Genomic DNA, 18,912 nt, shown 5'->3' on the forward strand with positions numbered 1-18,912 from the left:
CAATTTTAATATATCTCTTTAATCGTATCTACATTTAATAAACTAAAGTAACGCGTGTTATGTTTTAAATGATTTCACTTTCTATGATTACGTTACGATTAAATAAAACTTTAAATATTACAATTCACTTATTTTAATATCCTTCCCTTTAATGATTCAAAGAAAATGGATAAATGTACGATCTATTTATCTATGAACGTATACTTTTTATCATTTAAATGAAGGTAGATTTTATAATTAAAAAAGATATCGTCGTTCAAATTTATTCGCGCGTAAAATTTAAATATTGCTTAACATGTGGCGCCAATTTATTATCCAATGATATTAGGTTTCTTAGCAACGACGGATGTCGGTGTTTTCCTAGTTCCTATCTAAAAATATCACTATTTCCGTTCGTTACCCGCTGAAACGCCCGAAAAATACAGGATCCTGCGCCATTACTATATATCGACGCCACGAATATCATCGGTTCTATATTCGTTTAGATTCCTTACGTTTAATTTTCTTCTATAGTTTTTGTCTAAAAATTGATAATGAGCGATATCGAAGTAAGTAACGTACTATAATAATCGATTATTATTTTCCATTTATTTGTAATATTAAACAAATATGTTACACATGCGGCCAGCAACTACAGCCATTATCGATCCGTAATGTTCTACGCACGTCGCATGTATTTTAAATATTACAATTATTTAATTTATTTAGTTTTCTATACAATATATATATATATATAGACACATATACACATTGTTATCAATATTTAACTATTAAAAAATTATCATTCTTACGAATATTTATTTAGCAAATATATAGGACATTCAATGTGTATATATATATATATATATATATATTTTGTGTATATATATCGTATTACTTTTTTAATGCAAAACTATAAATTTATCCAAGAATTTTTATTTATCTTTAATTTTTCTTGTATATGGCCTTTTAGTAAATATATTTTTATTTAATAGAAAATCAACAATATAATGATGATCTACTCAGCTCGCTTTGATGTAATGCTGAAGAAACTATTATTGTTCCCTAATGTTTTAATATCTGATTGTAGAAAACATGCTCTTATATTATATGCATATATTTCATTATTTTAAACTGATATCTTTATGGTTTAATTTTTCAGAGAAGTGGTAGTCGAAGTTCAAGTCCCCGAAGGCCACGTACAGCAGATGGTGGTCTCAGAGATTCTCGTTCACATTCAAGATCACGAAAATCACGTGAACGAAAAGAATCACATAGAGCGGTTAAAGAATACTCTAGATCACGTAGTCGTTCTCTCTCAAGAAGCCGAAAGTCATATCGCAGTAATAAGTACACTGGTACTGGTCATCGTGGAAGTAGTCGCAGTCGCAGTCGGTCTCTGTACAGAGGTGGCAGATATTCTCGCAGCAGATCTCGATCTTACTCGCGTTCCCGTTATTCGCGTGAACGTGAAAGGAACGTTTATCGATCACATTCTCGCAGTCCGATGTCGACTAGAAGACGTCATGTTGGTAACAGAGACAATCCTTCTCCTTCTCGATGTTTAGGTGTCTTTGGACTTTCGATATTTACAACAGAACAACAAATACATCACATCTTTTCCAAACATGGACCCGTTGAAAGTGTACAAATTGTTATCGATGCTAAGGTATTTTTGTATAAACTCTTTATAACTCAATTTTTACCCCTTACACAGATTCATATATATTTATATTTGTATTTATATTTATTTGAAGGGAATAATAAACTGCCAGAGATTTAGAACGTTTTATCTATTAAGTAAATGTGAAACGTTAAAGGCCTCTGGTTACAATATATTTTAAATTCTACCAAATCGTTTAACATTAAATTCTATAACTAAATATTTATTAAATTAACTAATATTCATTTTCAGACAGGACGATCCAAAGGTTTTTGCTTTGTTTATTATGAATCCTCCGAGGATGCTAAGGTTGCTAAAGAACAATGCACAGGAATGGAAATTGATGGACGACGGATAAGAGTAGACTATTCAATTACACAAAGAGCCCACACACCTACGCCCGGTATTTATATGGGAAAACCGACGCACCTACCCGACCGAGGATGGGATGGACCCAGGCGTAGAGAGTCAGTATATGTACTTTTTAGAACACCCCTTCCAATAAAAGAGAAACAAAAAAAGATCGAACAAACGAATAAAAATACCTGAATTATAATAAATTTACTAAATTTAATTATTTTGAACATAGGAGCAGTTACAGAGGAAGCTACCGGCGTTCTCCGAGTCCATATTACAGCCGACGACGATCACGTTATGACAGGTCTAGATCACGCTCCTATTCTCCACGTAAGTCTTATTTCAATTTTACTTAGAAGTATAATATAAGCAGTCTACATGGATATGTGTCTCCTTTGAAATAATATGTGCTGCGTATCATGTGTTATACATTTTAAAAAAAAACAGATAGTAGTCCCATACAAGGATTCATAATCTTTTTATAATTATTATTATAGTAATAATAATAATAATAATAATAATAATAATAATAATGGTAATAATAATAATAGTAGTATTAATAATAATATAAATAATAATTAGTAATAATAACAACACTCTCATTGATTTGATATTGTATGATACGGTCAGTTTATCATAAACCCTTACACATATGCATCTTCAAAACATTTCATATACTCTATCATATATATAAATATATAATATATATAATATATATATATATATATTTATATATATATATATATATATTTAGAAATAAACCAATATAATGACAGATTCATTGAAATTGTCATGTCAAAGCTATATAAGATAATTAATAAATAAATACATAATGTATCAGGGAGATCAAAAGATATTGTCATTATTATGAGAACAAAAAATCTTATTACTATCACAAGACTCAATGAAGCAAACGACAAAGATCCTTCTTTTATATGTCTTACAAATTATATATCTTTAATGGTTTAAAATTCTCCTATTTTATTTTATTATATTAATTTTAACTTAGTAATAATAATAATAGTAATAATAATAATAATAACGATGATAATAATAATTATTGTGTGCACAAATTGATTTTCATTTTTTCTATAATAAAAGTGTAAGAATAAAATAACTGTGCTGTGTGGTTAACAAGTACCAGGTATAAGATATATTAATCGTACATTTTTTAAAGAGATATATATACATATATATATATATATAAAAGAGAAAGGAAGGAAGAAAAAGAAAAGAAAAAAAAGGAATAGTGAAAAGAAAGAATACTTTTGAACGACAAAAAACAGTGTATATTTCTTTCACAGATTCATATTTCCGTAGACCGCTTATATTCAGTCCAAAGTATAAGATGAAATAAGAATCTACGTAAATTATCAAGAATCGATGGCAGAAGCATCAAGAAATGCGTCGAATAAATCGTACGGTAGTAACTAAGTGCACCCTGTACCCTGGGTCGAACAATCATGGTTTTTGTTGCTTAATGAATTTCAGGTCGATATTAAGTGACCGAGTGAGATGCGAGAGGCCAGGTGTTTGGGAGCCATTTGTGTGACTTGACCCTTTGACCCCAAATTTCAATACACCGGGTCAAAAAATTCTACACATTCTTTCTGCTGTTGTTCTTACCTTACCTATTTCTGCATTATACGCGTTTAATGTATAACCTTTACGTTAATATTATACAATATCAATTAATGAGATAACATTTTTCAATATGCAAAGGAGTCTAGCATATTCTTTGCATGAAAACAGTAAGGTTGGAATGGACACAATAGTTAATTTTCTTTTTCTTTTTTTTTTTTTTTTTTTTTTTTTTTTTTTTTTCCCAATAACATTTTGTCTATATCGAATATCGATATTGAAATCGGAAGTTATCGGTAATGTTTTATCTTATACGAAAATATAAGGTTTTAAGTTAATCGTACTATTAATTATCATGTGAAGGTTGGAATATAATTGAGTTATGAATTTCATTTATTTAATTAATTTGCTTAAAGTTGTATTCCAGCCATTGGATACTATAGATACCTACTCTCTTCTAACTACTAAACGTGGTAGAAATCGGAAAATCTCTGGTATTCCTATCCATTTACGAAAAGAATCAATCGCAAAAAAAAAAAAGAAAAAAACGAAAAATGATAAAATAAAACGCAAAAAAATACAAAACAAAATTAAACCTGAAAATAGAAGTAAGGTCTCTAACCTGTTTGTTTGTTTATAAGGTTTTGAATCAAGAGGTATTGGATGATAGAGGGAAGTTTGAAGTTTCACTCTGAAAAAATGAAAGTTTTGAAAAATTGAAGACAAGATTTCTGAAGATGTATGTCTTGCTCGCTATTTCAAGATATGAAGGTTTTTCGCGCATGTGACAAAGAATATGATCCGAATCGCATTCACTTCCGGCTGAGAAGTCTCAAGCCTAGAAGATCAACAAGTACTATAAAGCACAAGCATCAAGAGTCAGAATCGTTGGCCCCCGACCTGGACAAATATCAGTTGTTGGGGGTGAAACTGGCTGAACGTTTCAGAAAAATCTTAAGGAAGCATCGAAAAATCTTTTCTAAGTAGGGAAGAGCGTAAAAGGTGCTCCAAGGTTTATACCGATCATATTCTTTCTCAATTGGTTTGGTTTACATACAATACAAATAATATTCGCTGCTATTAGATTCTCCTGCAAATAAATAAAATATTTCTACCTTCCCTTTCCATCCCATCCCTCCACCATCCTAAAACCTCCATCTCCACAAAGGACAATTTTTTGATTTTATATGCAGATAATAACATTAAATTTTAATTTAGACTATTAATACATATGAATTTTTATACACACACACACATGCATATATATATTTATATTTATGTTTATATTTATATATATATAAATATAAATATAAATATATATGGGTACATATATTTATATTTATAAATCTATGCTTTGCTGTTTGTTTTTTTTTTTTTTTTTTTTTTTTAATATTATTGTTGCCATGACTATAATGATTTAATAATTGGAAATATTAACACATAACTTTCTGGAAATTATCATTACAACATGATTAATATTTATAATCAAAAAATTATAATCAGGAGATTTGTTCGAGTAAACAATTAGAAACTATAAGCTTACTTTAGAATATGCGCATATTGTATTTAAATTTGTTGTCTTTATACTTGCTGATATATTTGATAGAAGAGACTACTATATTCATTTTATTTTTAAATTTTTAACGAGTGAATGATAAACAAAACAAAATATTTCAAGTATAATAACGAGGTTTGATTTTCTGTTACTTAAAACCATTAATTGATATTAATCACAAAAAATAATTAATATAATAATAACATTATTTTTTTTTTAATTTATGTTTATAAACTTCTTGTAAAATTCCGTTTATAAGAAAAATTATTTTTGTAGCAATACGAAAATTTTATAAGAAGAAATAATTCTAAAAATTTACTCATTGATTATATATTATTATCTCTATAATTTTCAATACACACATATAAATATAATTATTCTTTGCATTGATAAATATTATCAATTGTAAAGACTTTATCTATAAAATTAAGAAAATAAACATTCATTTCACATGATATAATGTACATTACACTTATATTTATTAAAATAAAATATACTTTAAAAAGCTTTTAACTTTTTCTTTTCCTTTTTAAAAATATAAACGTATATATATATATTTTATGTAACACAAATTAAGTTGTTTTTTAATACATAATAAAAGATATTGGAATATTTATATATAAAGATAAGAAATATCTAGAAGCAGTTACTTTATTATTGGTATCACTGTCACAAATCAGTGTACCACCACTTCAATACATTTAAAGATTCTTTAGGTTAAGAATCGGTGTAAATACAAACATGCAACGACACGATTTCATAATACAAATAATCTTATTGTATATTGTAATACTATGTCAAAATACATCAGTAGTTGCAGTACAAGAGGATCAATATCAAAATTATCCTGCTCAAGGTTTATATAATGCCAGTGATAATGTAGTAGTATTAAATGACACTAATTTTAAAACAAGTGTCTATGGAGATTCTAAAGGATGGTTAGTTGAATTTTATAATAGTTGGTGTGGATTTTGTTATCGTTTTGCACCCACGTGGAAGGCTTTTGCAAACGATGTTTATTGTAAGTATTTATTTTCCTAACGTTTATTATTCCAATTGATTGCTTTGTATTTTATTCGCACAACATAAGAAACAATTTGTTCTATTCATTGAATATATTTTTCAGCTTGGAGAGATATCGTAGTAATTGCAGCAATAGATTGCGCCGTAGAAGACAACAATCCTATTTGTCGCGAATATGAAATAATGCATTATCCAACGCTTAAATATTTTCCTGTTAATGCGCATTCTTCTTTCATGGGTATAGTAGTCGAAAAAGGTGATAATATTGAGGGTGTTAGATACAATTTGATTAAGAGACTTGAAAAAGAACAAGAAGAGGGACGTGGTTTAACGTGGCCTAATATTACACCTTACAGGTAGAAATCAATTTAATTATTGTATTGTTTCATTTAATATTTTTATGATTTATTCAATTTGTTTGTAGGAATGCAGAGATAAAAGACATATGGAAAATAGTACCTAAAACTGTAAAATATTTCTTTCTGTTTTTTGAGAAAACAGACTCTCATTTGGGAACTGAAGTCATATTAGATATGCATAATATTACAAGCCTACAAATACGTAGGGTTACATCCGACAATGAATTGTTATGTGTAACAAGTCAAATCACAAAATTTCCAAGTATAAGTGTATTGAGCCAAGAAGAACCGCAAAAGCACTTAAATATTAGAACACCAACAAGAGAAGGTGTTAAACAAATTATTGGAAATTATATGCGTTCAAAGGGAATAGATATAGATGAACAAATTATTGTTAATCGCAATGTTGTCTCCCTAACTGCAAAACCAGATACAATAAATAATACTAAATCAAATTCCCATCAAGAGCAACAATATAACTCGGACATATTTGAAGATCATTTATACCAACTAGATTTGGAAAGTGCACTGCGATATTCAATTTATGACGAAATACCAATGAATAAAATTATAGAAGGAGAAAAGTTCGAGGCATTAAAAATATACCTGAATGTTTTAGCCAAATATTTTCCAATGAGATACAGTAGTGTTTTTCTCGATGAAATTCGTGATGCAATAAATAAAAAGGATAAAATATACGGCGAAGAATTTCTTGAATTGGTCAGATCAACAGAGAAAAGAATGTCACCAGTATATTCGGGTCCGCAACAATGGATTGGATGTAAAGGAAGTAAAAAAATATATAGAGGATATCCTTGTGGATTATGGACAATGTTTCACATGCTAACTGTTAATTTTGGAATGGAAAATAAAGACAAACGTCATTACAATCCGATTGAAGTATTACGAGCTATGTACAGATATATAACCAATTTCTTTGGTTGCACTGCTTGTGCGAGACACTTTGTAGAAATGGCATCGAGGAACAAAATATATGAAGTACAGAATGGAGACGATAATATATTATGGTTATGGAAAGCACACAATGAAGTTAATGCAAGATTGGCAGGAGATGAAACGGAAGATCCAGAACATAAAAAAGTACAATATCCATTAAAAGAACAATGTTCCGAGTGCAGATACTCGAATGGAACTTGGAGAACGGACCAGGTTTTATATTATCTTAAGAGAAAGTATAGTTATGCGGGAATAAATTATTATGGATCTAGTGAAAAACAAAATAACGTTAAAAATAATGAATCGAAACTAAGACAAGGACAATTAGTCACTAACAAGTATTTAAGTTTTAAAAAGTTGGTTTGGGATTTTAATATATTTGATATAAGCATTTGCGTTATATTATACGTCACATCCGCTACTATACTCACACTTGTTTGCATTAAATTTGCTGTAAAAAGAAGTTACAGGAAAAAAACGTACATAAATTTACTCGGTAAAGTATAAATTTATGCAATCTGTGTATATCGTATATTATATACGTACATTTTTTAAAAATATTGTGTATATACACTAAACGTCTGTGTGTTCGACTGTACATATTATTCATATTGTTTAATAATCTAATAATCTTTTTATATTTATCTGAATTTTTATATTATCGACTAAACAGATTTAATTCTTGTACTATCCCTGCAAGAATTATTTAACAAAATTGTACAAGTCACATGTATTTATATTATCAAATTATTCTTCTAAAAGTTTTAAATTATGCACATTATGAGACTTCCAATTGTACATTGTGATATTATTTTTAACATGATTTTTGAGTAAATGTTTGATTATTATGTTAAGTACTCTTCCGTTAGTATCAAATTTAATGCAAAAACTTCAATGTTACAACAATTTTAATGAAAATGAACGTTTGTCGAATGATTGTGAATTGTAAATACTATTTTACAGCTGAAATTAAATTTTCCAAAAAATAACATAAATATAATAAATATATCTAAAATATACATGCAAACAAAACTTTATACATGAATATATAAATATATAAATATATATATATACATACATACATATATTTCCAAAGTCTTCTAAATATACAATCAATAAGGGATATATATTAATGAAATTTGATTCAATCATTAGGATCAACTTGTATTGAGATTTGATATTCTTATTTGATTAAATATAACAAATAAAAATAATCACTTTATATAAATTTTACACAGGATGTCTAAGGTTTTTTTCAGCCAAGCGGTATTAGCGTATTTTATGCACAAAAGTAAAAAAAATATAACATTTTTTTTTTATTAAAAAACAATATAAGATGTGCATAGAATATGCTGACATCGTTTGGCCTGAAGAATCTCAGACACTCTGTATGTGTATGTATATGTATTTATACAGTAAAATGTCACAAAATTTTCAGTTATTTATATATAAGATTTATAAAAAATAATACACACTATTGGTTATTGATACAATGTACAGTATAATAAGTTCTATATGGACATTATTTATCTATTCATATTTTAAAAGAGTATACTTTAAACAATACTTGAAATAGCAGTTTAATAAATTTTTATTTGTAGTAATATGCAAAATAGGAAATACATTTTACTTCTTTAAAACATATTCCAGTATCTTGCAAAATATACTATATATATATATCTTATATAATCTTAATATAAATTATCAGTCAACATTAAGAAATTTCATTGTACAATATATATAAGTATGTATATATAATTTTAGGTATGACTGAATGATATAAGAACATGTTAAAAAATATTTATAAAATACAGTTGAACTTGTAGATCTTGTAATATCATAATTATTGAGAAAATTTACATTAAAAAGAATTTTTAAATGAAATAAAAATTAAAGAAAACGTATATATTTTGTATATCTTAAATTTAAAGCTTAAATGTAAAGCTTAAATTTAAAGAAATCACTTGTATTTTAAAATTGTTCAAATTAGAAAAGTTCAATTGCATTTCAGATAAACAAATGTATATCAATTCATTTACTTTTTGCATTATTAATTTTCCATTCACTTTTTGTATCCCACGTAATACCGTCGTGCGGTAATTGTGATTTTATATATGGAACCAACCATGTTAAATACCATCGTTCGCCAAGAACTTCCTTTATATTCTGTCGCCAACCTAGATCATAAGTACGTCTATTTTTATTACTTTCATCTGCAACGCATCCGTTAAGAACTAATTGAAAATGGTAAATGCATAAGATGCCTGTAAATAACATTCCTATAACTGATACAATATAAAGTAACAAATAGAATTGTTCGATAGAACCATCAAATCCGAATACAAATATTGCCAATGGAAATATTATTTTTATAATGGACATTGGAAACTCGAAATGAATTCTAGACCAGATAAAAAAGTTATTGTAACAAAAGGCATAAACGGTAGCAATGAATAAATATAAAAGAAACATAATAAAATATCTATGATTGAAGTAACCGACACAACAGCCAGTAAAAATACAATGATGATCACGCTTCAGAATACAAGTTTTACATGTTGAACAGTGCCAAGAGCGAGGAGGAGCAAGTATTTCACAAGTTGCGCATAATCTCCATCCATCCTTAGAGTTTGCAGTGCTTACTGGTACAATAGTCCTATTAATACTAGTGTCACACAATACTGTATACGTAAAGTTACCCACGATGTTCAACATTATAAAATTACCCAAAATAAAGTGGCAAAAATATGGTATTGTATTGTATTCATACAATGCGGGTAACACTATCCATAGTTCAAACCAATAAATCAATGGTACAATTGTTAATATAAATACCATAGAAGCAAAGTCACTAAATGTGCGAGGCCAAATCATTTTGCGAATGATCATTTTGATAATTATTACTGTACAGTTTTATATCCACACATACACACACTATTTTCCAATAGATTCACATAATAAAGTTAATTAACATTACGTTGACATTAATATTATTTTTCTTTTCCACATGGATAAATATATCAAACTTACATGTTGAAATATATATTTTTACAAGTTTTTTGTCCTTTCTTCTTAAATCGTATTCTTGTAAAAATTATTAATAATTCTTAATATCCAATTAAAAGAGGAAAAAACTTGTTTTTCCAATTAAAAGAGGAAAAAGCTTCCAATATTTATTCTTAATGTTGTTCATAGCTTTATCAAAGATTTCTTCTCTCGTTCATTAAAATGTTCATGAAAAAGATAAGGAACATATATTATTTAGTTCCTATTTATAATACAATGCATTAGATTCATTTAAATTTTGTATAATTTGATACAATTTAGAAATTATGGCAGAAGGCACGTGATTTGTTATACAAAAAAGTATCTAATAAACTAAGATGCGCGTTGAATTGATAAAAGAACTATTAGTGCCACTTGGTGTTGCAGACAGAGAACTAAAATCGTTGAAAGTTTATCTAAATTCTTATATTGTCTATGATTATTCCAAGCAAAATTAAATGGTGGGGATTAAAGTACGGACAGCAAAGAAAGTATAGATATTGATAGTTAAAAGCAAGCCTATTGAGAATAGCGCCTCATAGAAGGGTTCTAAATTTGATCGTGTCAATTTTCATACTCTTCGAATTTATTAATTAAAAATATGTCTAAGTATAAGATTGTTATGGTTCGCCATGGCGAGAGCGAATGGAATAAATTAAATCTATTTTGCGGATGGTACGATGCTAATTTATCTGACAAAGGTAAGAGATTCTAAATGATGCTGATATAGAAAATCTTTGCAAGGACAAAAGGTCATGAGATCTTTAAAAATGTCCTAGCATTTTCAATTTTTTATTATTTTCTTTTTAATTCTTATAAATTTACTACAAAATATATGTCTTAAAATACGAGCCTATTGAATTTATTACATAAAATATCGTTTTTTCAAATTTTTAAGATAAAACAAACTGTTATAGTCATTCATCTATTTATCTATTCATTTATATGTTATGTCTATTTGTTTGCAATCTTATATAATGAATATTCAACAGGTAAAACGGAAGCTCTGTCAGCTGGAAAAGCCGTTAAAGAAGCAGGTCTTACTTTTGATGTTGCTCATACATCTGTCTTGACGAGAGCTCAAGAAACTTTGAAATCTATTTTGAAAGAAATAAATCAAGAAGATATTCCTATTTTTAAAACATGGCGATTGAATGAGCGTCATTATGGTGGTCTCACCGGTATGAACAAAGCAGAAACAGCAGCTAAATATGGAGAGGAACAAGTACAAATTTGGAGAAGGTCTTTTGATGTACCACCACCTCCAATGGAATCTGATCATAAATATTATGAGACGATAACTAAGGATGCTAGATATGCTGCCGAACCTAAGCCTGAGGAATTTCCTAAATTTGAATCCTTAAAATTAACCATAGAAAGAACTCTGCCTTATTGGAATAATGTTATCATTCCACAATTGAAAGAAGGAAAAAAAATCATTATTGCTGCACATGGAAACAGCTTGCGAGGAATAGTCAAGCATCTTGATGGTATGTATATTCATTATGGTATAAATTATTACCAAGATAGAATGTACAATGAAACAATAATATTTCATTTTACAGAAATGTCAAACGACCAAATTATGGGATTAAATCTACCAACTGGTATTCCTTTTGTATATGAGCTGGATGAAAATTTCAAACCAGTTGTCTCTATGAAATTTTTGGGCGATGAAGAAACTGTCAAAGCAGCTATGGCTGCTGTCGCTGCACAAGGAAAAGCAAAATAAAATGTTAAAGATAATCGTTCTCTAATATCAATGTTTAGTTAAATATTGTACAAAATCTAAGATCGCAAATTATTTCAAATATTGGTTTAGGAAAATATAACTAGATAAAGAAACGAAGAAAATTTGAAATAAGAACATTAAAAATGCCCAGTTATTGATGCTATTTATACCCAACAGTCACTGCAAATATATTTTTTGTTAACTATGTACATAATATGCATTTATGTACACATATTTAAAAGTATTATAATAATTTAACATCCAATGTATAATTTTGACAATGTTTTTTGACAAGCAAATACATAATTGTCTCTTAGAGAATATTCTATTCTTTTATTATTTAAAAAACAATTATTTATGACATAATAATAAACACTATTTATTTACTGTATCTATTTTATGAAAATTAAATGTTATATAAATAAATATGAGACAAGACTATATTTATTTACATCCGTTCTTTAAAAATTAGTTAGAAATTATAAATTAGAATGAAAATATCTTTGCAAATATTTAATAACTGTTAAAAAAAAATTATTAAAAGGTATGAGAAGTAACTTTTCAATTTAAAATAATTAACTTGAAGGAAAAGAGGTCGTGACTGACAGTGTATGCAGAGCTTGTTGTTAGTACTTCAAGAATTGTTCAATTTCGTCTTTCTATATAGGTTATATTTCATTGGATTCTTACGAATTTCTTTATCTAATATAGGTTAATGCATTAAATGCAACGAATGTTTTCTACAATAAGAACGCTTTCTTTCATGTGATTAGTGGTGCAATCATTACAAATTAAAATATATACCTTCTTTTTCAAAACATTAATATAAACAATTTAACAAACAATGAGTTCGGATAATGAAGAATTAAGGTTGACAGTCGAAGAAGATGATCTTCTTAACGAAATACTATGTATGAACACTAATGTAAAGACAACTAAACAATCGAAAGAATTAATCAAAATAGATGACAAATCAACAAATAAAACTAATAGTACAAACGAACCTGTAAGTCAAATAAAAAAATTAAAAATTAATGCTACTCAACAAACCAAACAAAAGGATGAAAATAATGAACAATGTCCCAAGGATGAAAATAAAGAAAAATCTAGCGAACAAGAAGTTGGGTCGGCTCAACCAAAAATACAAAAAAGGCAAAGAGATAGATTGGAGACACGAGATCCCAAAATCTCATGTCTTAGACACAGCGATGAGTCAAGTTCTACAAACAATGGTACAAAATCGTATTCAGAAGACGATAAAAAAAATGTAGAATATGAAAATGATCCTGCAGTACTTGCACGCAGACAAAAGGATATAGATTATGGGAAAAATACTATTGGATATGATCGATACATTAAAATGATTCCTAAGTAATAATTCAATCAACTAAATTAATTTTTAAAGACCAATGATTTTTATATAGATAATCGTTTTATTATATTATTTTATTATATTAGTATTTTCTTGATGAATATAATATTTGGTATTGTTTTAATTTAGGGAACAACGTACAAAAGATCATCCAAGAACTCCCCCAAAATACAATAAATATAGCAGAAGAGGATGGGATGGAATGATTAAACTATGGAGAAAACAACTTCATAATTGGGATCCTCCAAAAGAAAACGAAAATACTGAACAATGTTAATTAATTAAGTTGGTCTTTTTTTTATATGAATACAATAGAAATAAGGTATTGAATTATAATTAAAAAAGGTATTATATTATAAATTATAAAATTATATACAATACTCTCTTCGTAAATATCGTTATTTTAATTTAACTTCAAGTTTTTCAAGTATAACGTTTAACTTTTGATTAATGTTATTTTCTATTTCGTTTAATCTACGCATGGTTCTTTCTTCCATTTCATGGAACTTATTATTAATATAAGTTTCAATGTTATCTGTGATTTCTATATTTTTACAATCATCTTTGGAATTAAGATCTGCCTTTTTAGTCTCTTCAATTTTATTTTGATGATTATTTTGTACTTTTGAATTGTTGGAAATAATAGTCATAAGGTTTCTTAGCGGTAAGATTTCATCACTAATAGTATTCTTATCTTGTTTAACAGATTCTAACATAATATTAGCTATAGCTGCTTTCTGTTGTACGGAACCATTTAAGTTATTTAAAAAATTAGTTATCGTGTAATCAAGTATTTCTGATTCATTTTCTTTAGTAGATTCTGTTAATACAAGCTTTATACCGAATATCCATAATACAGGTTCTGTATTTTTTATTTTCGTAAACTGAAAGATAAAAATGAAGAAGAATAAAGTACAATTTAATAAGAAAATAAATATTCTTATGAAATAAAATCATGTATTACTTTAATACTGGCTTCGATGGTAGGATGTTCAAAATTCACTTCGGCTAAATATATACTACTTCCTTTAAACTCATCTACAAATTCTGCGAATATTGTAGTTGCATATTCTCCATACTGTTTAAAAAATTCTAAAACATATGCTTCGGATAGAACAATGATGCGTGATATTTTGTGATTATTTGTTATTTTTATGTCCAATGTACATGGTTCTGTCACTTGTTCCTCGGAGCGTAAATAAATACATGTATCCAAGGAAATGATATCATCTAAATCTATACTATAACGAGATTTTAGTATAATTTAATAAATATATATACAAATAATATGTGCTTTTTCTTTTCTTTTCAAAAATATATTTATACCTCTCTGGGGCCAGCGATAATGGCATTGTGGTAATAGTATCTACATAATTTTTGTTTCTATCGATCATCCAATTAGATGAAACTTTTAAAAAATCTTTTATCGAAGGTATCATTGTCAATGTATTACAGTTTTCTTTTATCGTTTCTCCCATTTCTATTTCTCTTTAAATTATTTAATAAATATGTACAATTATCATTATATTCCTTATACAAATGTCAAAACTGTAAAAATATATATAAAATAAATTATTATGAAAATAATTATATTTACTTGAAATTTTTTTTCTTGTATAGTATCAAATAAATAATTAATTAATTAATATATATATTAGTTTTAGAATATTATTTAAACTTTTTCTTAAAACCGAACTTTGCGCACACAACTACGTATGAGATACATAACCTTTCTGTACAATACTGTGATAACTCTTTACGGTCAAATAAAATAAAGTAATTTTACCGTTACGATCGTATGTTGGGATATTTTTGGCACGAACAAGGAGCTATTATTATTTAATAAATGAACTCTATACAGCTTACTTATTGCACACACACATTTTTAAGCGATGTGTATATGAAACATAAACAAACGATCAACCTCAAAAGTAAAAGAATTTCTACATAATTGCATGTATCAATCTTTCTACGAGCAAGCATAATCTTATATATATAATCAACAGAATAATTACTTTTTAAAAATATATTACTATCGTAAAGAGATAAAACAGCTATATATTTATTTATATATATATATGTTCTATAAAATATTATATTAATCATTATTATTATATTATTATATCATTGATTAAATCTTATTTTATTTCTAATACTAAAATAAAAAAACATATTCAATGCAATTACAATATTTTAATAAATACAGTTGATGAAAAAGGATTCATACATTATTTAATATATATAATATTAAAAGTCTTTCTATTTTTTTTATATAAACGATGATGGAGATAATTTTTCTCTCACTAAGATCGAGCTGGTAGGTTTAATGTTAACTGAAAAATATTATTAAAATGATCACATTATGTTTCAATATGTGTAATGCATTGTACATCTGAAAAAGTATTACATACCTAATTTATATGATTTATTATTTTTATGAGTAGCGAAAACACAGGATTGAGATGGTACATCTTTATACGAAATTCTATATTGGTTTCCCCCAAGTTTTAATTTTTCGTTTTTTAAAATCAATTGTTGGCCTTTTAAATCTGTTAGTTTTATCTATATTAAAATTAGAAGTTACATTTTTTATTACAAAAATCTAATTATTGATAAATAATTTTGATTGATGTACGTTAATATAATACATACTGTACTTGGAATATTTAAAAGAAATATTTCATTGTCTTGAGAGAGATCCTCAAGCGTAAAAGTTGATTTAGTTGAGTCGTGAACTAAGTTTTGTTTATTGATCAAGTCTTGCAGCTGAAAAAAAAAGTTAATCAACTTTATACTGTTAACTATCTATGTAAATCTTTGTAAATTATTAATCTTACATTGCAGGGTATCCCATCAAATCTTTGTATTTGCTCACAATTTTTGGAATCATTGCGATGATTAATACTGTCATTATGATTTATACTATTATTTTTACTTTGTATATTAGAAATACTTTGATCGTTTTTATGATCTGCGTTTGATGATCTCTTTAATTTTAATTTACTTTGTATTGTTTTTTTAGAAGCTACACTATTTGAATTATTAATTTTTTCGTTTAAATTTTGCCCTTTTAACAATTCATCCTCACTCAAAGTACTTTCCATAGTTAAATCGAAATTTTTACTACCTATTGTATTTGTTTTGTCAGCTATACAGGTTGAATTGTTAGGTAAACTTTTTTTATTTACATTTTCTTTAAGTTCTATTATTTTATCCTTACTTAAAGAACTTTTTACGGTCGAAAATAAATTTTTATTGAATGTTATTTTTTTGGTAGCTGTACAGTTTGAATAATTAGGCGAAATTTCTTTACTTAAATTTTCTTCGTGTTTTTGCACTTCATCCTCGCTTGAAGAACTTTCCATAACTAAATTTAAATTTTTATTTTGATTTACACGTTTATCAGATAGTGGTAAAATACTGCTGCTACTTGTATTTTCGACAAATATTACATTTTCTTCTAGTTCTTTTTCTTTTTCTTCAACGCTAACATCATTATATTCATTCCATAAGTAACGGTAACATTCTTTCTTATTAATTACTTTATATCTGTTATTGGAAATTTCAGTAGACGAAATTATAACCGGTGATCTTTGTGCTTCTAGAGCAAATGAGTTAATATTATTATGCGATGTATTGGAATGACACGCTGTTATTTCTTCTTCGTCAGAAATTAGATCTAATATTTCTTCACTAGTTCTTTCACCATTCATGAATGAATTATTACGCTTATGACTGAGGGATGCTTTTTTTGATGTTTTTCTTTTCTTTGCAATTGCAGAACTACTATCAGTAGTATTTACAAATCTCTTCTCTTCGTTATCTATAAATTGTGTTTTTTTAGTTGGAATGAAGTATTGTTCAGGTGAACTTACTGATTGTTTTATCTCAACTACAGAAACTGTATCAGCATTATTTATATCTGAAAATGATTTGGTATTCTATGATAATTTTTTAGAAAAATAATTGAAATTCAGTGAAATTAATTCAAGTCGACTTAAATTGCAACGAATACTCACTACTACTATGTCATCCTTATCCTGAAAAATACTTGATTCTAAGATTGTATTCTCTATGCTTGTTTCTGATGAGTCTGAATCAGTGAATGAAATTTCTTTTTCCTTTTGTATGGTCCTTATTGGAGTAGAAGTAAAACTATCTTTATTATTAGATATCTTAGCCCGGTTATTTTTTATCTTACTTTTATATAGATTTTGTGTGTGTGCGATCAAATAATCCTCTTCCCCGTAGCTATCATAATCCTTAATTATTACATCTTTCCATATACTTTTTTTAATTGATCGTTTCATGTTGATATATTTAAAATAACTAAATTTTTTATGATTTTGCACCCACTTATTTAATAACTTGGTACTTTCTGTATACTTTTTAGACTTACTAAATCTATGAATTAGTGATGATTCTATCATTCTATCCTTTACATTATTTTTAATAAATTCCCATTTAATTATTTTGTTCCAATCCATGATATAAAACTGTACTTAATATTGAATGAAAAATGAAATAAATTGATAAATGCAGAAAAATTAAATATATCACCAAAAAATACCGATCACATGTAATTGAAAAAATAATGCTTCTTTGGTGTACAAAAATCACTCAATAAACTTAAATTTATGCGATTATATTAATTGTTTTCGGAGTTAATTAAAATCACATGAATGAATCAAATATTTTAGTTAAAATAACCTAATATTTGAAAAGAAACCATTAGCGACACGTAGTGTACAAGAAGGGAATTAGAAACATTTAGGTTCATTTTCTGTCCTTTTTTTACTTATCATTTGATTATTTAAATTGCTAATTAAATCAATTTATAACTTTAAAGTTTTTTGAATCATTAAAAAATAAATAATACGTATTTATAAGACATTACTTGATATTATAATCAAGTTTAAAGTGCACAAGAGCTTGTATTATCTATTCAAAAAATCAAATTAGTTGGTAAACAAACGCACGTGTTTTAACAGAAGCGTAACATTTTTATAATGGGGAAATATTATGAACAAAAATGTGGTGAATGAACTATGTAAATTCGTTATTTACTTCAATCGATTCATACAATTAAATGACGAGATAATATTTTATTTAATTAAGAAAAGTAAAAAGCAATTTTGAATGATTTAAAAAAGTGAATTTCACTCTCGTTCGTACATCTAGAATAGAAGAAACATTTCAGCTTTCTTCTTTCAAACAAGTTTGAATAATTAATAATTTTCACATTGTTATATATTCATTTTGACAGTGTTGAGTGTAAGTGTAGTTGCG

At 26.9% G+C, this 18,912-nt stretch overlaps 7 protein-coding genes across 10 annotated transcripts; 4 read left to right on the top strand and 3 right to left on the bottom strand.

The window, feature by feature from the left end:
• Positions 1-405: 405 nt before the first annotated feature.
• LOC122515154 (transformer-2 protein homolog beta) lies at positions 406-4,806 on the top strand. Of its 3 annotated transcripts, none has more exons than XM_043632379.1 (5): positions 406-548; positions 1,142-1,648; positions 1,895-2,109; positions 2,232-2,329; positions 3,491-4,806. In XM_043632379.1, exons 1-5 carry the CDS (start codon positions 534-536, stop codon positions 3,499-3,501), a joined length of 846 nt encoding a protein of 281 aa, XP_043488314.1. In that variant the 5' UTR covers positions 406-533; the 3' UTR covers positions 3,502-4,806. The 3 variants fall into 3 exon arrangements, with proteins under 3 accessions (XP_043488314.1, XP_043488313.1, XP_043488312.1); XM_043632378.1 differs by having other exon boundaries at positions 4,222-4,806; XM_043632377.1 differs by lacking the exon at positions 3,491-4,806 and adding an exon at positions 3,304-3,433.
• A 950-nt stretch (positions 4,807-5,756) lies between these two features.
• LOC122515342 (sulfhydryl oxidase 2-like) lies at positions 5,757-7,981 on the top strand. Its single transcript, XM_043632659.1, has 3 exons — positions 5,757-6,156; positions 6,262-6,514; positions 6,583-7,981. Exons 1-3 carry the CDS (start codon positions 5,877-5,879, stop codon positions 7,979-7,981), a joined length of 1,932 nt encoding a protein of 643 aa, XP_043488594.1. The 5' UTR covers positions 5,757-5,876.
• Positions 7,982-9,494: 1,513 nt separating this feature from the next.
• Positions 9,495-10,881, bottom strand: LOC122515123 (probable palmitoyltransferase ZDHHC24). Its single transcript, XM_043632334.1, has one exon. The coding sequence runs from the start codon at positions 10,361-10,363 to the stop codon at positions 9,506-9,508; it is 858 nt and encodes a 285-aa protein (XP_043488269.1). The 5' UTR covers positions 10,364-10,881; the 3' UTR covers positions 9,495-9,505.
• Positions 10,882-11,025: 144 nt separating this feature from the next.
• Positions 11,026-12,572, top strand: LOC122515124 (phosphoglycerate mutase 2). Its single transcript, XM_043632335.1, has 3 exons — positions 11,026-11,220; positions 11,512-12,009; positions 12,085-12,572. Exons 1-3 carry the CDS (start codon positions 11,121-11,123, stop codon positions 12,249-12,251), a joined length of 765 nt encoding a protein of 254 aa, XP_043488270.1. The 5' UTR covers positions 11,026-11,120; the 3' UTR covers positions 12,252-12,572.
• A 284-nt stretch (positions 12,573-12,856) lies between these two features.
• LOC122515200 (histone RNA hairpin-binding protein) lies at positions 12,857-13,943 on the top strand. Its single transcript, XM_043632440.1, has 2 exons — positions 12,857-13,622; positions 13,753-13,943. The coding sequence occupies exons 1-2, from the start codon at positions 13,096-13,098 to the stop codon at positions 13,898-13,900; spliced, it is 675 nt and encodes a 224-aa protein (XP_043488375.1). The 5' UTR covers positions 12,857-13,095; the 3' UTR covers positions 13,901-13,943.
• A 63-nt stretch (positions 13,944-14,006) lies between these two features.
• Positions 14,007-15,669, bottom strand: LOC122515201. Of its 2 annotated transcripts, none has more exons than XM_043632441.1 (4): positions 15,410-15,669; positions 14,950-15,171; positions 14,588-14,864; positions 14,007-14,507 (listed from the first exon to the last, which is right to left on the bottom strand). In XM_043632441.1, exons 2-4 carry the CDS (start codon positions 15,099-15,101, stop codon positions 14,022-14,024), a joined length of 915 nt encoding a protein of 304 aa, XP_043488376.1. In that variant the 5' UTR covers positions 15,102-15,171; positions 15,410-15,669; the 3' UTR covers positions 14,007-14,021. The 2 variants fall into 2 exon arrangements, with proteins under 2 accessions (XP_043488376.1, XP_043488377.1); XM_043632442.1 differs by having other exon boundaries at positions 15,353-15,669.
• A 132-nt stretch (positions 15,670-15,801) lies between these two features.
• Positions 15,802-18,317, bottom strand: LOC122515169 (putative leucine-rich repeat-containing protein DDB_G0290503). Its single transcript, XM_043632397.1, has 5 exons — positions 17,643-18,317; positions 16,461-17,564; positions 16,276-16,389; positions 16,035-16,185; positions 15,802-15,956 (listed from the first exon to the last, which is right to left on the bottom strand). The coding sequence occupies exons 1-5, from the start codon at positions 18,108-18,110 to the stop codon at positions 15,892-15,894; spliced, it is 1,902 nt and encodes a 633-aa protein (XP_043488332.1). The 5' UTR covers positions 18,111-18,317; the 3' UTR covers positions 15,802-15,891.
• Positions 18,318-18,912: the final 595 nt, after the last annotated feature.

Source organism: Polistes fuscatus, unplaced genomic scaffold (genome assembly GCF_010416935.1).
Source record: "Polistes fuscatus isolate 324 unplaced genomic scaffold, CU_Pfus_HIC Scaffold17, whole genome shotgun sequence".
In the NCBI taxonomy this organism is placed as follows: Eukaryota; Metazoa; Arthropoda; class Insecta; order Hymenoptera; family Vespidae; genus Polistes; species Polistes fuscatus.

Bases quoted from the DNA above. Each gene is read 5' to 3' on its own strand.
- LOC122515124 (XM_043632335.1), top strand. From the start codon at position 11,121: ATGTCTAAGTATAAGATTGTTATGGTTCGCCATGGCGAGAGCGAATGG. The intron at 11,221-11,511 runs GTAAGAGATTCT...AATATTCAACAG, and splicing joins TGCTAATTTATCTGACAAAG to GTAAAACGGAAGCTCTGTCA. The intron at 12,010-12,084 runs GTATGTATATTC...TTCATTTTACAG, and splicing joins AATAGTCAAGCATCTTGATG to AAATGTCAAACGACCAAATT.
- LOC122515201 (XM_043632441.1), bottom strand. From the start codon at position 15,101: ATGGGAGAAACGATAAAAGAAAACTGTAATACATTGACAATGATACCT. The intron at 14,865-14,949 runs GTATAAATATAT...ATCTCGTTATAG, and splicing joins TTATCGCTGGCCCCAGAGAG to TATAGATTTAGATGATATCA. The intron at 14,508-14,587 runs GTAATACATGAT...TTTATCTTTCAG, and splicing joins CCATCGAAGCCAGTATTAAA to TTTACGAAAATAAAAAATAC.
- LOC122515200 (XM_043632440.1), top strand. From the start codon at position 13,096: ATGAGTTCGGATAATGAAGAATTAAGGTTGACAGTCGAAGAAGATGAT. The intron at 13,623-13,752 runs GTAATAATTCAA...GTTTTAATTTAG, and splicing joins TACATTAAAATGATTCCTAA to GGAACAACGTACAAAAGATC.
- LOC122515342 (XM_043632659.1), top strand. From the start codon at position 5,877: ATGCAACGACACGATTTCATAATACAAATAATCTTATTGTATATTGTA. The intron at 6,157-6,261 runs GTAAGTATTTAT...TATATTTTTCAG, and splicing joins TTTTGCAAACGATGTTTATT to CTTGGAGAGATATCGTAGTA. The intron at 6,515-6,582 runs GTAGAAATCAAT...ATTTGTTTGTAG, and splicing joins CCTAATATTACACCTTACAG to GAATGCAGAGATAAAAGACA.
- LOC122515154 (XM_043632377.1), top strand. The intron at 1,649-1,894 runs GTATTTTTGTAT...ATTCATTTTCAG, and splicing joins AAATTGTTATCGATGCTAAG to ACAGGACGATCCAAAGGTTT. The intron at 2,330-3,303 runs GTAAGTCTTATT...TTTCTTTCACAG, and splicing joins ATCACGCTCCTATTCTCCAC to ATTCATATTTCCGTAGACCG.
- LOC122515123 (XM_043632334.1), bottom strand. From the start codon at position 10,363: ATGATCATTCGCAAAATGATTTGGCCTCGCACATTTAGTGACTTTGCT.
- LOC122515169 (XM_043632397.1), bottom strand. From the start codon at position 18,110: ATGGATTGGAACAAAATAATTAAATGGGAATTTATTAAAAATAATGTA. The intron at 16,390-16,460 runs GTAAGATTAATA...TTTTTTTTTCAG, and splicing joins TTGATGGGATACCCTGCAAT to CTGCAAGACTTGATCAATAA. The intron at 16,186-16,275 runs GTATGTATTATA...ATTTTAATATAG, and splicing joins TTTTAAATATTCCAAGTACA to ATAAAACTAACAGATTTAAA.